Consider the following 15,484-nt stretch of genomic DNA (forward strand, 5'->3'; position numbering starts at 1 on the left):
AAAAATGTGACTTCTTCTGTGTTCACATGTTTTCACTATATACATATAGAGAAAAATGCCCCGCCCACTGGCGGCCATGTTTTTTCACCGATCCCGACCATTTTCATCAATTGAACCAATGTTTGTACCAACTTTCATGATGATTGGGCAAAAATTGTGACTTTTAGAGTGTTTACAAGGTTTCTCTATAGCCAAATAAGGAAAACTGCCCCGCCCACTGGCGGCCATGTTTTTCAACGGATCGGAACCACTTTTGAACTCACCCAAGATATTATTAAAACAAACATTTTGACAAAGTAACATAAAGATTGGGCATGAAATGTGACTTATACAGTGTTTACAAGGTTTTTCTTTTTTTGACCTAGTTTTTGACCCATCACAACCCAGTTTCGAACTCGGCCGAGATTTCATTGGGACAAAGCTTCTGACCAAGTTTCATGAAGATGGGACAAGAAATGTGGCCTCTAGAGTGTTTACGAGCAAATGTTAACGGACGGACGGACGGACATACTACGGATAAAGACTGGTCACAAAAGCGAAATAAGTTAAGAAAAAAATTAAGATTCTCCGACATACCAAGTTGACAACCTTCAACATTTTTTCCCTTTCATCTGAACCATTTATTTACAAATGTCCCTCTTATGAACATTATGAACATAAATATTGATCAAGCAAGATTTATTTCATGATAGTAAGACAATTGCAATTCCTAAGGCATCCCATTCTGTGTTGGCATAAAAAGACCCAGGACATGTTGACTCGAGATTTTCATTGTTTCATGCACATACTTGAACAAACATTTTAAGTGAAGTTCATTTATGACATGATGCAATATTATACGCAGTCCATTCCAGTTCTGATACCTTACTTGAGAATATGATATAACTATGTTGATGTAAAGAAGTTTTAGCTGCATAAACAATCATAACTGTAAATAACTTTATACACACTATAGTTAAAACGCACATGTTATAGGCTTGTTAAAGATAGGTCATAAAACTGAATCTTAAAATATAACGCCTTCATTTAATGACCAGTAACAGGTCTGTCAAAAACATAAAGCTGTTTAAAATCAATTTGTAATATGGTACATTCTAACCTTTCATTTGTCACAAGATGGTATCTGTCGCTGAAACCTGAAGCATTATTGCCCACTGACCACCTGACAATCTGAATGTCATTGTGCTTGTAACACCCGAAATCGCCAGTGCAATACAAGCTTATATTGCCGCCATAGTCGTAAATCGTTTGGTTTTGAGGGAAAGGCTCAATAAGTATTGGTCCCTTCGCTCGTGTGGAACAATCTGTGCAGAGAATAACTTATGTAATACTGACAATCCACATTTTACACTACTGATAATGCTTTGTATTAAAGCAAGTTTATACGATTTTGTCAAATATTTATGAATTTATATAAAATGTGTAAAAAACTTATTTTATATTTTTTTCAATATTAATTAAAACTAGAGCTTTGTCACAGACATGACATATACCCCCACATGCCGCAATGACACATAATATTTTGCATGTCCTCTTCACAAAAAACAGCAGACACCATGCTCAATTTTTAAAACGCACTAAGTGACTCCTTGACCTAGTTTTTGACCCAGAAAGGCCCATGTTCTAACTTGGCCTTAAGATCATCTCCATAAAACTTCTGACCAAGTTTGGTGAAGATCGGATGTAAACTACTTGAATTAGAGAGCAGACATGTTAAAAAAGGCACTAAGTGACCCCGTGACCTAGTTTTAGGCCCGGAATGGCCCATGTTCAAACTTGTCCAAGAGATCATTTAGATAAAACTTGTGACCAAGTTTGGTGAGGATTGGATGAAGTGACATCGTGACCTAGTTTTTTACCCAGCATGTCCCATGTTCGTTCTTGACCTACACATCATCTGGTTACAACTTCTGACCAAGTGTGGTGAAGATCGGATTTAATTTACTTGAAATAGAGAGAGGACACCATGCTCAATGTGTAAAACGTACTTAGTGACCCTGTGACCTAGTTTTTAGATCTGGCATGGCCCATGTTCGAACTTGGCCTTCAGATCATTAAGATACAACTTCTGACCAAGTTTGGTGAAGATCAGATGAAAACTACTTGAATAAGAGATAGGACACCATGCTAAATGTTCAAAAACGCACTAAGTGACCCCGTGACCTAGTTTTTGACCCGGCAAGGCCCATGTTCAAACTTGGCGTTAAGATCATCTAGATACAACTTCTGACCAAGTTTGGTAAAGATCTGATGAAAACTACTTGAATTAGAGAGCGGACAACATGCTGAATGTTTAAAACGCACTAAGTGACCCCGTGACCTAGTTTTTGACAATGCAAGGCCCATGTTTAAACTTGGCCTTAAGATCATCTAGATACAACTTCTGACCAAGTTTGGTGAAGATTGGATGAAAACTACTTGAATTAGAGAGCAGACAACATGCTGAATGTTTAAAACACACTAAGCGATCCCGTGACCTAGTTTTTGACCCAGCAAGGCCCATGTTCAAACTTGGCCTAGGCATCATGTAGATACAACTTCTGACCAAGTTTGGTGAAGATCGGATGAAAACTACTTGAATTAGAGAGCTGACACTTAATACGGACTGACAGACAGATCGACCGACCGACAAGTTCACTCCTATATACCCCCCTAAACTTCGTTTTTGGGGGTATAATAAAAGTTAAGAAGAACATGTGTCGAAAAATGCGAAATAAGCCAGATATTTAATGCTAAAATTGAAAACGGCTGTACAGCCGAATTCGCCAGCATGTATACCATACATGTACGATGTGAATCTAAACTTAGTTTAACGATTTATTTGAATACCTGCAACGACATCTATTCATACGACACACAAACACTAACTCCGATCCTAATACAAAGCCGAATGCTTCAGTTATTGTAGGAAAATATGTAAGTCACAATCGGCTCGGGGCGCTAATTTGTCTTTGCTGCATTTTATGAAATTCGGCTTTAATGTATAATGTTTCTTGCCTATTTTGTGTTATTGTAACACATTTTATCAATATATTACAATTAAACACATATACAAAATCTTATAATCTCGCTTAAATGCCATTATACACCATGAAATATTCTGACAATACACAGTTCTCAATACGGATAATATTTTGTATTAATGCCATTATACACAATAAACTAAACTGAACATACATAGTTTTGTTCACTATTAATACTTTGTATTGATGCCATTATACACAATGAACTATACTGAACATATATAGTTTTTTTCACTTATAATACTTTGTATTAATGTCATTATACACAATTGACTACACTGACTTCACACAGTTTTCATTTCTGGTAATACATTCTATTAATATCATTATACACCCTGAACTATAATGACAATACACAGTTTTCATTCCAGATAATAATTTATACTGATACTATTATATATCATGAACTACACTAACAAAATACACTTTGTTGACTAAATGCACTTTGCACTACTGACAATGAACATTTTAACATTTTACTACTAACAGTACCAACAGCTTTGAACTATATGAACATGAAAGCTTGGTTTGCTCAAATTTATATTGGTAGTAAGAATCAGTATTGTAATGGACATGAGGTCAGAAATTAGATCCCTGCCTGAAGTACAAGAGATGTTACAGGTATGAGCCGTCTTTCAGTGAGTGGGAAAAAAGCCAATATGCCTCAAGGCTTTGACACTTATAGAGCCACGTTCTGGGAAAACTGGGCTTAATGTATGTTCGAAAAGTTTCATCCAAGATAAGCCTATGCAGTCTGCACAGGCTAATCAGAGACAACTTTTTCCGCCTACACTGGATTTACATAAGAGACATCTTTTACACAAAACATTTCATAAAAGCGGAGAGTGTCACCCCTTATTAGCCTGTGCACACTGCAATTTGGGCATACACTTCAAGCTCATTCATTAAGCCCAGTTTTCCCAAAACAAGGCTCAATTCATTATCAAGTATGGCCATGTTAAAATTCAACATACTCGAAACACATATCGGAACAGTGTAACTCAGGCCAAATGATCCACTGACAAACAGTTCACTTACAAACTCAATCAAAATTTAACATTTTAACATAATTAAGCTGAAATGAACATTCAACCAACTTACGAGAGACATACAGCCGTACAGTGTGACTCAACACAACTGTTCCATTGACAATCAAGTCACACCGGAACTGTGTGTTCTGGAAATCCATGGCGTGATGTATTCTCAGCACCTGAAGTGATTTGCTTAAATTAGAAAACTATAAAACAAACAAGAGTTCCGCGGTCGGAGATGACCGCATTGAAGCCGGATTTTTGATTTAAATGACAGGAAAGTACCTTTCGTGTTTTTGTCAATGCAATACTTAAATTACTGAAATATTGTTCAAAGGTCAAAATGAAATGTAAGTACTTTTCAAGGCATGAGCAAACCTTGTGTTATGTTTTGAATGCATGCATATACATGAACAACAATAACATTTAAGGTCACAAATATGAACTTGAATTGACAATTAGGAAAGTTTGATCTCAATTTTTTTATTAGCAAATTAGTAACATATTGTTTGAAGTTTCCATCAATTTCATTATCAAATGTAAGAAAATAAACTTGACCTTCAAATGAATGACATTGAAATGACCAGTGGTCATCTTCTAGTACTGGCCAATCTTTATTTCAAGTTTGAAGACTCTAGGTACAAGCATACCAAAGTTATAACATGAAATAAGAACTTTAACATTTTTACATTCAAGGTCACAGTGACCTTGACCTTCAAATGAATGACCTTGAAATGTCCAGTGGTTACTTACTAGTTCTGGCCAACCTTCATGTCAAGTTTCAAGACTCTAGGTCCAAGCATACCAAAGTTATAACAACTTTAACATTTTTACATTCAAGGTCACAGTGACCTTGACCTTCAAATGAATGACCTTGAAATGTCCAGTGGTTACTTACTAGTTCTGGCCAACCTTCATGTCAAGTTTCAAGACTCTAGGTCCAAGCATACCAAAGTTATAACAACTTTAACATTTTTATATTGAAGGTCACAGTGACCTTCACCTTCAAATGAATGACCTTGAAATGACCAGTGGTCATCTGTTAATCCTGGCCAACCTTCATGTCAAGTTTGAAGACTCTAGGTCCAAGCATACCAAAGTTATACCATGAAATAAGAACTTTAACATTTTTACATTCAATGTCACAGTGACCTTGACCTTCAAATGAATGACCTTGAAATGACCAGTGGTTACTAACTAGTTATGGCCAACCTTCATGTCAAGTTTCAAGACTCTAGGTCCAAGCATACCAAAGTTATAACAACTTTAACATTTTTTATATTGAAGGTCACAGTGACCTTGACCTTCAAATGAATGACCTTGAAATGACCAGTGGTCATCTGTTAATCCTGGCCAACCTTCATGTCAAGTTTGAAGACTCTAGGTCCAAGCATACCAAAGTTATACCATGAAATAAGAACTTTAACATTTTCGAGCACGCCGCCACCCCGCCCGCCCGCCCGCCCCCCCCGCCCGCCCGACAACATCAATCTATAAGCCGAGATTTTTTCGAAAAAAATCCGGCTAAAAAGTGATACGTAATCAAAGAAGGCACTACCAATGTGGCAACTTCCCAAGCGGACTATTAGTTAATTAATAAGTCAATTGAAATTGTATGTGCTCATTATGAATGGACGTGCTTTAAACAAGTTAGGTAAATTGAGTTGTTGGGTAAATACAAGTTGATAACCTTTGATTGGCGCATTCTTTGCTGTTAATTTTGGCATCTAATTGTATGAACCAGGGTGTCAACATAATGTAAGAACCACTCTTAAGCGTGTCCAAAGAACAAAGGAACCAGTGTCCGGGTTGTAAATAAATGTAGGAACCAATGTCCGCCTTTTGTCGGTGGGAACCAATGTCACTTGTAGGAATCCCATCATTTAAACAAGTGCACCGTTTTTTTCTGGTATACAATTCTGTTCCTATTGTTGAACTTATACGATGTTCAACAACTTCTTTGGTGTTTTTTTATTGTTTAATATTAAGGTAATTTAGGGTGAAAATAGATTGTAAGGGGAAAATCCCATGACAGGTGGGGTAAATTATATCTTAGAGTAAGGGCTGATATAAAACAGGTCTCAAAGAAGGGGAAAAGCCGTGCCACAGACCAGCACTGTGAAGAATTTAATTTATTTGATCAAAATACTGATTATACATGTTATTTTACTTACATTCTAGACTAACAATTTGGTCAAGAGGCGATTAAGATCCATTAAGGCGTGTACCAACTGTTGCTCTTGAAAAAGAATATAAGGTTCTTCAAAACAGTGGAAAAGCACAGCGCAGCAAAAAAAAGAATAAGTCATATAACATTAAGTGAATGTACTAAAAATAGCTACAGCATAACCCTTTACTTTACATCATGGGTTGTTACCCAATACATTCAGCTGCAGTGATATGATAAATATACCTACTTGATCATCCTCTTCTGTGTTGGGTTGTTCTGTGCCCGAGCCGTCAGGTGGGTAGGGTTCCCATGCCGCGGTCGCATTCAGAATATGCCACTGAATGGAGTGGAAGCCACTGGCACAGCAGAGCAAGGCTTTGGATGCCCCATAGTTGATGTACTCAGCCACATTAAGCACTTGGGTGAAGAACACAGGACCTGGTGTCAGGGATATAAACATTTATCCTTTACCATTTAGATACATATTGTAACCCATTAGCATATCCGTTACAAATTCAAATCAAATTAAAGACCTTTTTTGTTTAATCAAGTTTTATAGGCATCATTTCCAACCCTAAAATACTGATGACCAGCAAACAGCATAAAACCTTAACAGCCTAACAGTTACTCGCAGGCTGTTATGGTTGTGTGCTAGTTTCATATAGCCATTTTCATTTTGCTTCTGAGCGGAAAAGGGTAAATGGTATGCCATCAGATAACTGGGCTATGTGTTAACAGCACAGTCATTCTAGCAAATGGCAGTGTGCATAAAGGGGTTAATACATTTTTTACATGAAGACAATAATTTGGAAATAAGAAATGTGATTAAAATAACAGTTTTAATGAAAAGTATTTATAAGTACAAACTAAAAATGATATTGAAATGGCTTCAATACCAAAATAGCAATGCATACATATATATTATAACATTACAATATAAAATTAGTTAGATCAATATTTGAATATTTAACCCTTACATGCTAAAATTGCCAAGTTGTGCAGCTTATTCTCTGAACAAATCATTCAGCTTTAATGTATTTTTCATAATCCTCTTTTCATTTAAACCTCCCTCTGGTAAAACTGGGCTAAATGCATTTGTTTAAAGTATCCTCCCAGATCAGCCTGTGAAGTCTGCACAGGCTAGTCAGGGATAATACTCACAGCTTTTGTCTTCTTTACAACAATCCAGTCTAGTAGGAAAATGTTGAACGTGATTAGCCTCTGCAGACTGCACAGGCTGCTATGGGATGATACTTTACGCATACGCATTTAGTCCCGTTTTACCAGAGCATGGTTCATAAACTAATCCATCATTTCCTAAATATTTGGACATACCTTAATATGTGTATTTTTATAATTATGATATATTTTAGATAAAACTTTGGCCATACCTATATTTTTGAAATTATGATATATTTGTGATCAAACTTGGATTTATTTATAACCATTTAGGAAATTCTACAACTAAAAAAAAACAAAAGGGCCTGAAAGGCCCAAAGTCGCTCAACTGAGATAAAAAGAAATGACCTGTTCTTTGCAGCCCAAGATATCAATGAAACAAATGTTCTAACCAAGTTTCATGAAGAATGAACAACAAATGGCCCCCTGGCGGCCATGTTTTTTTTAACAGAGCTGAACCATTTTTGAACTCTTCCAAGATATGTCCAAATTTCATGAAGATAATGTCTTCTAGACTGTTCACATGTTTTCACTATATACATATAAAGAAAACTGCCCCACTGCCTGGTGCCCATGTTTTTCCACTTATCACGACCATTTTCAAACTTGTCGGAGACATCCACGTAACTAATGTTTTGACAAAATTTTATGATGATTAAGCAAAAAATGTGACTTCATTAATATTGTGTATCATTCATTACCATTTTATTTTCAATTTTCTGACATCGTTTAAATACATAAAGCCTGAAAATGATTAATCTTGATAAATGAACTCGGCAAATAAGAAAGGTAAATCTTGATTTTGAAGGTTATTCTGATTCTGTTTTTTATCTCCAGAAACTTATAATTGAAATTATTTCTTTATTGTTTTCATAGAGTATCCATTTGATATTTGTTAACATATCTCAAATTTTATTATATAGAGTGAATCATTATGGAATCTTGTTTTGATATGAAGTTCCCATTTAAATTACATATTTTTTTGTTAATTGTTCAAAACATGCTTTAAATATTCCCACTGTGAAATAAAATATATCAAACAGTTCAACCAGCTTTTATTACTCAGACCACTGATATAGTCCAGTCAATCTATACTTTGACCTCAAACAAATTGCAACAGAATTTCTGATTGCGCAAATATGTTGATCAAAGCATTTTATAAATAATATAAAAAGTCTAGAAAAATCCATGTTGGGGAAAGTTGTAAAATTTATCATTTTTGTTTAGTTATTTTAAATGAGGTTTTGTGACTGGTCTCGACTACCGTAGATCTACACACTAATAACATCTACACACTAATAACATCGTCTGCAGATGAAAGATAGTGGGTTTCGATTATTTCTTAAAAGCCGGACAGTTGAATATATTGATCAACATTTGAATGAAAAAGATAACTCTATCAATATATATTTTATTCAATAATTTATATTTTAGCGCATGTACATGTTTAAACGGTGCAGAATTCCCGTAAATGAAAAATGTAATGTGTTTCCGTGGTTTCTCATTGGTGACAATCCAAAAACGTTTATAAAAACAAGTTTCGTCTCAAAACAGGAGCTTCAATGATCTACTTTGTTTTATTTGTTATATTTCTTCTGTACTTGTATTTATATTCTGCTTTTGATTGATCTAAAGATATTACCAAATATTGATTTCTAATTTTCTAGCTGTGGCCAGAATTTGTAGAAAAATAAAAAACTACAGAAGCCTTTATCGGCCATAAAATCTATAAACGGATTTAAAAAACGAACTTTTAAATGACCTCTTTAATGTATACATAATAATCGTCATGATTGCTTGTAAAAAATGGTGTAGATGTCTAGTTCAATATACTGCTTTGTTTATAATATTAATGTATACATCATATACTGCGTTGTTACTTGTAATCTTTTGCTTTTTAGTTTTTATCGTAATTATGTGTATAATCAAAGGAATATTTCATGGTTGTGGTGTTCTGATGGTATGTGGCGCACTCGTTGATTGTGTAAAATTGTATTCCAATATTCCAGCAGGCTCGTGAAAAACAAAAGCACCCAATCAGTTCATGCGATATAATCCATCATAACACCGAAGACATCTAATAATCCTATTTTCATACCTAGTTTCTAATCTGAAACAAATACTGTTAATTATCCAGTAAATACAAATGGGTAGCAGGACAAAAACTTAAATTTTAAAAGGTAAGATTGGTCAATTAATCTATATAGTAACTGTCCTTTATAGAAACTTACAAGATGTTAATGTGCCAAGTCAACAATCACTAACATAGGGGATAATCGCTTGATAGTCAAGATGGAGATGTCCACACCGAGACAGTTATTTTTCGCCGTTGTATACCCTTAATTACTCTTGTTTAAGTTTTAAACGACGCTCACTTTCAAGCCATATCGGTAAAAAAGTGATTAGCATTTATTTCCTATATAAATTCGCTTTATATCTCGACTTTACTCCCCCCAAATTTTCTTAGTGGAGCCCTAATAAGGTCATCCCGCTAAGAAATTTCACACCGAGTAAAGTCGAGATATAGAGTGAATATTACAATGAAATACACGCCAGTAACTTTCATACTAATATGGCTGGAAAGTGAGCAGAATTTTAAAAAAATACAAGTAATAAAGGGTATAAATCGGCAAAAAATACCGGCATCGCACTGACGTCGCCATCTTGATAATCACGTGATTACCCCCTCTGACTAAGTGTTATAAGTCATTAAAGTTTATCAGTATATTTCGTTTCATATTAAGTTCTATTTACACGAAATGCTATGTCCATCTCGTTCAAAATTGGAATTTATAAATATACCATATATCTGAGCTAGAATGACTGGACTAATATTAACATCTGGCATACAGCACAGTTAGAGGGTCAGTAAGCTGTCAGAGTGGTAAAGAGTTACACACTGCAATGATCAATATCTAGGGTCTAACAAATTCTAGAGCAGAACTAACAAGGGCTGTTTGTAAAACATGCATGCCCCCCATATGGGCTCTCCGTTGTAGTGACAGCCATTGTGTGAATATCTTTTTTGTCACTGTGACCTTGACCTTTGAACTAGTGACCTGAAAATCAATAGGGGTCATCTGCGAGTCATGATCAATCAACTTATCAAGTTTCATGATCCTTGGAATAAGCGTTCTTCAGTTATCATCCGGAAACCATTTTACTATTCCAGGTCACTGTGAACTTGACCTTTGACCTAGGGACCTCAAAATCGATAGGGGTCATCTGCGAGTCATGATCAATGTATCTATGAAGTTTCATGATCCTAGGCATAAGCGTTCTTGAGTTATCATCCGGAAACCATTTTACTATTTCGGGTCACCATGACCTTGACCTTTGACCTAGTGATTTGAAAATCAATAGGGGTCATCTACGAGTCAGAATCAATGTACCTATGAAGTTTCATGATCCTAGGCATAAGCGTTCTTGAGTTATCATCCCGTAACCATTTTACTATTTCAGGTCACCAAGACCTTGACCTTTGACCTAGTGACCTGAAAATAAATAGGGGTCATCTGCCAGCCATTATCAATCTACCTACGAAGTTTCATGATCCTAGGCATAAGGGTTCTTGAGTTATCATCCGGAAACCATTTTACTATTTAGGGTCACTGTGACCTTGACCTCTGACCTAGTGACGAGCAGAACTAACAAGGGCTGTTTGTAAAACATGCATGCCCCCCATATGGGCTCTCCGTTGTAGTGACAGCCATTGTGTGAATATGGGTTTTGTCACTGTGACCTTGACCTTTGACCTAGTGACCTGAAAATCAATAGGGGTCATCTGCCAGTCATGATTAATGTACCTATGAAGTTTCATGATCCTAGTCCCAAGCGTTCTTGAGTTATCATCCGGAAACCACCTGGTGGACGGACCGACATGTGCGACAGACTGACATGTGCAAAGCAATATACCCCCTCTTCTTCGAAGGGGGGCATAAAAATAGATGCAGAACTAAAAATAGATTGGGGAATATGACTCAGCAGGTTAAACAAGGGAGATAGATACTGCAAAATTGTGTACATGTTGTCTTTCTTTCACCTATCTCTTAGTTGATTGCCTTACCATAAGTAATAATGATTAAAACAGTTGTTAATTATGAAAATTCTGTGTTATGAATAAAAAAATAAAACAGTTAATGGTACATAATAATGACATAATAAAACCAAACTTTACTTCACAGGAAACAAATGTTCAGACCAAGTTTCATGAAGATTGGGCAACTGAATTAAATAACTAGAGTGTTAACAAGGTTTTACTATAGCCATATAAGGAAAAATGCCCCGCCCCCTGGCGGCCATGTTTTTCAATCAACCGCCATTATTTTGGAACTCGTCCAAGATATTATTGGGATGAATCTTCTGACCAAGTTTGATTAAAACTGGACAATAAATGTGGCCTCTAGAGTGTTAACAAGATTGGAAGGACGGACCGACCCACTGACCGACATAAGCAAAACAATATACCCCCTCTTCTTTGAAAAATCAGATCATATATAGCCATATAAGGAAAATGCCCCGCCCCTTGGCAGCCATGTTTTTCAAGCAAAGGTTACCATTTTTGAACTCATCAAAGATATCAGTGGGACAAACTTCTGAGCAAGTTTCATGAAGATCGGAACATAAATGTGGCCTCTAGAGTGTTAACAAGGTTTTTCTATAGCCATATAAGGAAAAATGCCCCGCCCCCTGGCGGCCATGTTTTTCAACCAACCGGCATCATTTTCGAACTCGTCCAAGATATTATTAGGATGAATCTTCTGATCAAGTTTCATGAAGATCAGACAATAAATGTGGCCTCTAGAGTGTTAACAAGATTTTACTATAGCCATATATAGCCATACAAGGAAAAATGCCCTGCACCTTGGCAGCCATGTTTTTCAAGCAAATGTAACCATTTTCGAACTCATCTAAGATATCATTGAAACCAATCTTCTGACCAAATTTTATGAAGATTGGACTATAAATGTGGCCTCTAGAGAGTGAACAAGGCAAATGTTGATGTCGCACAACGGACAACACACAACGAACAAAAGGCGATCACAAAAGCTCACCATGAGCACGTTGTGCTCAAGTGAACTAACAAGGGCTGTTTGTAAAACATGCATGCCCCCCATATGGACTGTCAGTTGTAGTGGCAGCCATTGTGTGCATATGTTTTTCGTCACTGTGACCTTGACCTTTGACCTAGTGGCCTGAAAATCAATAGGGGTCATCTTCCAGTCATGATCAATGTACCTATGAATATTCATGATCCTAGGCGTAAGCGTTCTTAAGCTATCATCAGGAAACCATTTTACTGGTTTGAGTCACCGTGACTTTGACCTTTGACCTAGTGATCTGAAATCAATAGGGGTCATCTGCCAGTCATGATCAATGTACCTATGAAGTTTCATGATCCTAGGCGTAAGCGTTCTTGAGTTATCTTCCGGAAACCATTTTACTGGTTCAAGTCACCGTGACCTTGACCTTTGACCTAATGATCTGAAAATAAATAGGGGTCATCTGTGAGTCATGATCAATGTACCTATGAATTCATGATCCTAGGCATAAGCGTTCTTGAGTTATCATCCGGAAACCATTTAACTGGTTCGAGTCAACGTGACCTTGACCTTTGATCTAGTGACCTGAAAATCGATACGGGTCATCTGTGAGTCATGATCAATGTACCTATGAAGTTTCATGATCCTAGGCGTAAGCATTCTTGAATTATTATCTGGAAACCATTCAGTAGACGGACGGACTGACCCACTGACCGACCGACGGACCGACATGAGCAAAACAATATACCTCATCTTCTTCGAAAAATCAAAATGCACGGAACTAAGACTTTGCTTGGAAAAAAATAAAATTCTGATAACAATTCAGAAAAGTTTATGCCGATAATGTTGTAAATATTTTTTTCTGAACAACAGTATTAAGTTTGTTTTAGCCGATAAGATTTATTAACTTATGATTTCATGACTGATTGATAGAAAAGATATCTACAAATCAGAGTTGTTAGGGTGCATTCTTAGAATGGGCCTGTTTCTAAGGAAATATCTGATAAGTAAATTTATTTTGCCTTTTTTTTGTTGCAAAGACAAATTCAATTAAATGTCTCATTGAAATTGTTTTCATTCTGTATAAAGTGTCAAATTTACTCTTAAGTGGCCAAATATACAGGAAAAAAGGCCACCAATGTGTACCATTTACTTTGGCCTTTCATGTTTTATCACCCATCAAATACCGTGAATAATCATGTTCAGGAATATGGTTGATTATGTTTACCATGGTAGTAATAATCATCATGTGCCTAGAATGTAAGACCATGGTCAAGGTTAACCATGGTTAGAATGATCATGGTTCCAGATTGAATATTATATGAAATACCTTAAATGCTTTACATGATAATATTGAGGACAATTACTCAGAGGTTTCATTCCTGTGTTTTAGTATGACCTTAAACCTGCAAGCATATGACAGACAAGAGCTGTCAGAGGACAGCGCGCTCGACTATTTGAGTGCTTGACAGTATAACGTAAGCCATCATGGGGAAATTGTTCATATTCAATAATTTATTAGACGATCGTTCAAAAATAAAAAAAGGAAAAACAATTTATTTATTTTTTAATTTTTTTTTGGGGGGGGGGGAGGGGGTAGGGGGGGATGAGAGGGGGGTATAATGTGGGGTGTGGTAATTTATTAGATGTTTAAAAAAAATGGGGGGGGGGGTAGGGGGGGTGGGGGTGAGAGGGGGTATAATGTGGGGTGTGGTAATTTATTAGATGATGTTTAAAAAATAAATGGGGTATTGTTTGGGTGGAATCCATTGTGGTATTCAGGTAAGTGTTGTTTTGTCAAAGTAATAATAAAATGTGATCATAAATAAAAAAGTTATGGCAATTTAAGCAAAATGTTCAATTATCAAAGTGTAAAAGGGAACATAATTATGTCAAAATGCTTGATACAGTGGTCTGCTCTTGTGTATAGGTTGGGGTCATGTTGGTAAACAAGTATGCAACATATAAAAGCAATATGTCAAAGGATATAGGAAATATTTGGGGTAGTACGCAAACTTTAACATAGAATATGCATAATAAATCTAAGTATAAAAGGGGCAATAATTATGACAAAATGCTTGATAGAGTTGTCTGCTCTTGTTTATAGGTTGGGGTGATGTTGGTAAACAAGAAGGCAAAATATGAAAGCAATATGTCAAGGGACAATAAAAATAAATGGGGTAGTACGAAAACTTCAACATTTGCTGCATATTCTAAGTGGAAAAGGGGCCATAATTATGACAAAATGCTTGATAGAGTTGTCTGCTCTTGTTTATAGGTTGGGGTCATGTTGGTTAACAAGTATGCAAAATATGAAAGCAATATGTCAAGGGACAATGAAAATAATTGGGATAGTACGAAAACTTTAACATTTGCACGCTAACGCTAACGCAGACGCTAACGCAGACACAAACGCCAGGGTGAGTAGGATAGCTCCACTATATATATTTAATATATAATAGTCGAGCTAAAAATGACTTTTACCAGGCTGTAAAAAAATCCTTGTTGCTGCCACGCGCCTGGACAAAATTATGCTCCTGGAAGGCTAAAAGTCGTGCAACCATATATTGACCAAGACAAACATATGAACATGTTACCTGTTCTATTTGAAGGTTCGCAGATTCGACCAGACACTTGACATTGATGTAGCAGCACAGCCAGAGTGGCAAGGGCACATAACTGGGTCTGCCATCGGCCCATGTTAGCCATGGTCAGCATCTATATCAGGCTGTAGAGAAAAAACATTCAAATAAGAAAAAATGGCTAAGATGTTTGTATTCTTCGAATTGTACTGTAACTGTAAACTTAAAACACACCCAAAAACATACTGTTGTAGAGAAAAAACATTCAAATTAGAAAACATTGTTCAGATGTTTTTAAGTTTGAAATTGTACTGTAACTGTTACTTAAAACACACCCACTGACATTCCAGATTCCAGACACATGACAATGTGACAGCAGTTCAGCCAGGGTCGCAAGGGCAAATAAGGCCTAAAAAAAATAATGTTGTGGTTCTGGTAACATTGCCAAAATTTCTAG

The 15,484-nt window shown here is 36.2% G+C and overlaps 1 protein-coding gene and 1 long non-coding RNA gene across 6 annotated transcripts in view; both read right to left on the bottom strand.

Annotated features, from left to right (window-relative positions):
* The window catches only part of LOC127860853 (uncharacterized), a 70,742-nt gene that overhangs the window by 52,868 nt on the left and 2,390 nt on the right, over positions 1-15,484 (bottom strand). The gene's annotated exons all lie outside the window — the stretch shown is intronic.
* Positions 1-15,484, bottom strand: part of LOC127860820 (uncharacterized) — a 65,205-nt gene that overhangs the window by 29,985 nt on the left and 19,736 nt on the right. For 4 of the 5 annotated variants that reach the window (XM_052399114.1, XM_052399130.1, XM_052399120.1 and 1 more), the window contains exons 2-5: positions 15,043-15,173; positions 6,472-6,662; positions 4,125-4,233; positions 1,100-1,304 (exon numbers count right to left, since the gene is read on the bottom strand). In XM_052399114.1, coding sequence (XP_052255074.1) covers positions 1,100-1,304; positions 4,125-4,233; positions 6,472-6,662; positions 15,043-15,163 — 626 coding nt within the window. In that variant the 5' untranslated portion in view covers positions 15,164-15,173. Of the gene's footprint in view, positions 1-1,099; positions 1,305-4,124; positions 4,234-6,471; positions 6,663-15,042; positions 15,174-15,362; positions 15,439-15,484 lie in introns of those variants that run through there. The other variant, XM_052399139.1, reaches the window with a different exon arrangement.

This window comes from Dreissena polymorpha, chromosome 1 (genome assembly GCF_020536995.1).
Source record: "Dreissena polymorpha isolate Duluth1 chromosome 1, UMN_Dpol_1.0, whole genome shotgun sequence".
NCBI lineage: Eukaryota > Metazoa > Mollusca > Bivalvia > Myida > Dreissenidae > Dreissena > Dreissena polymorpha.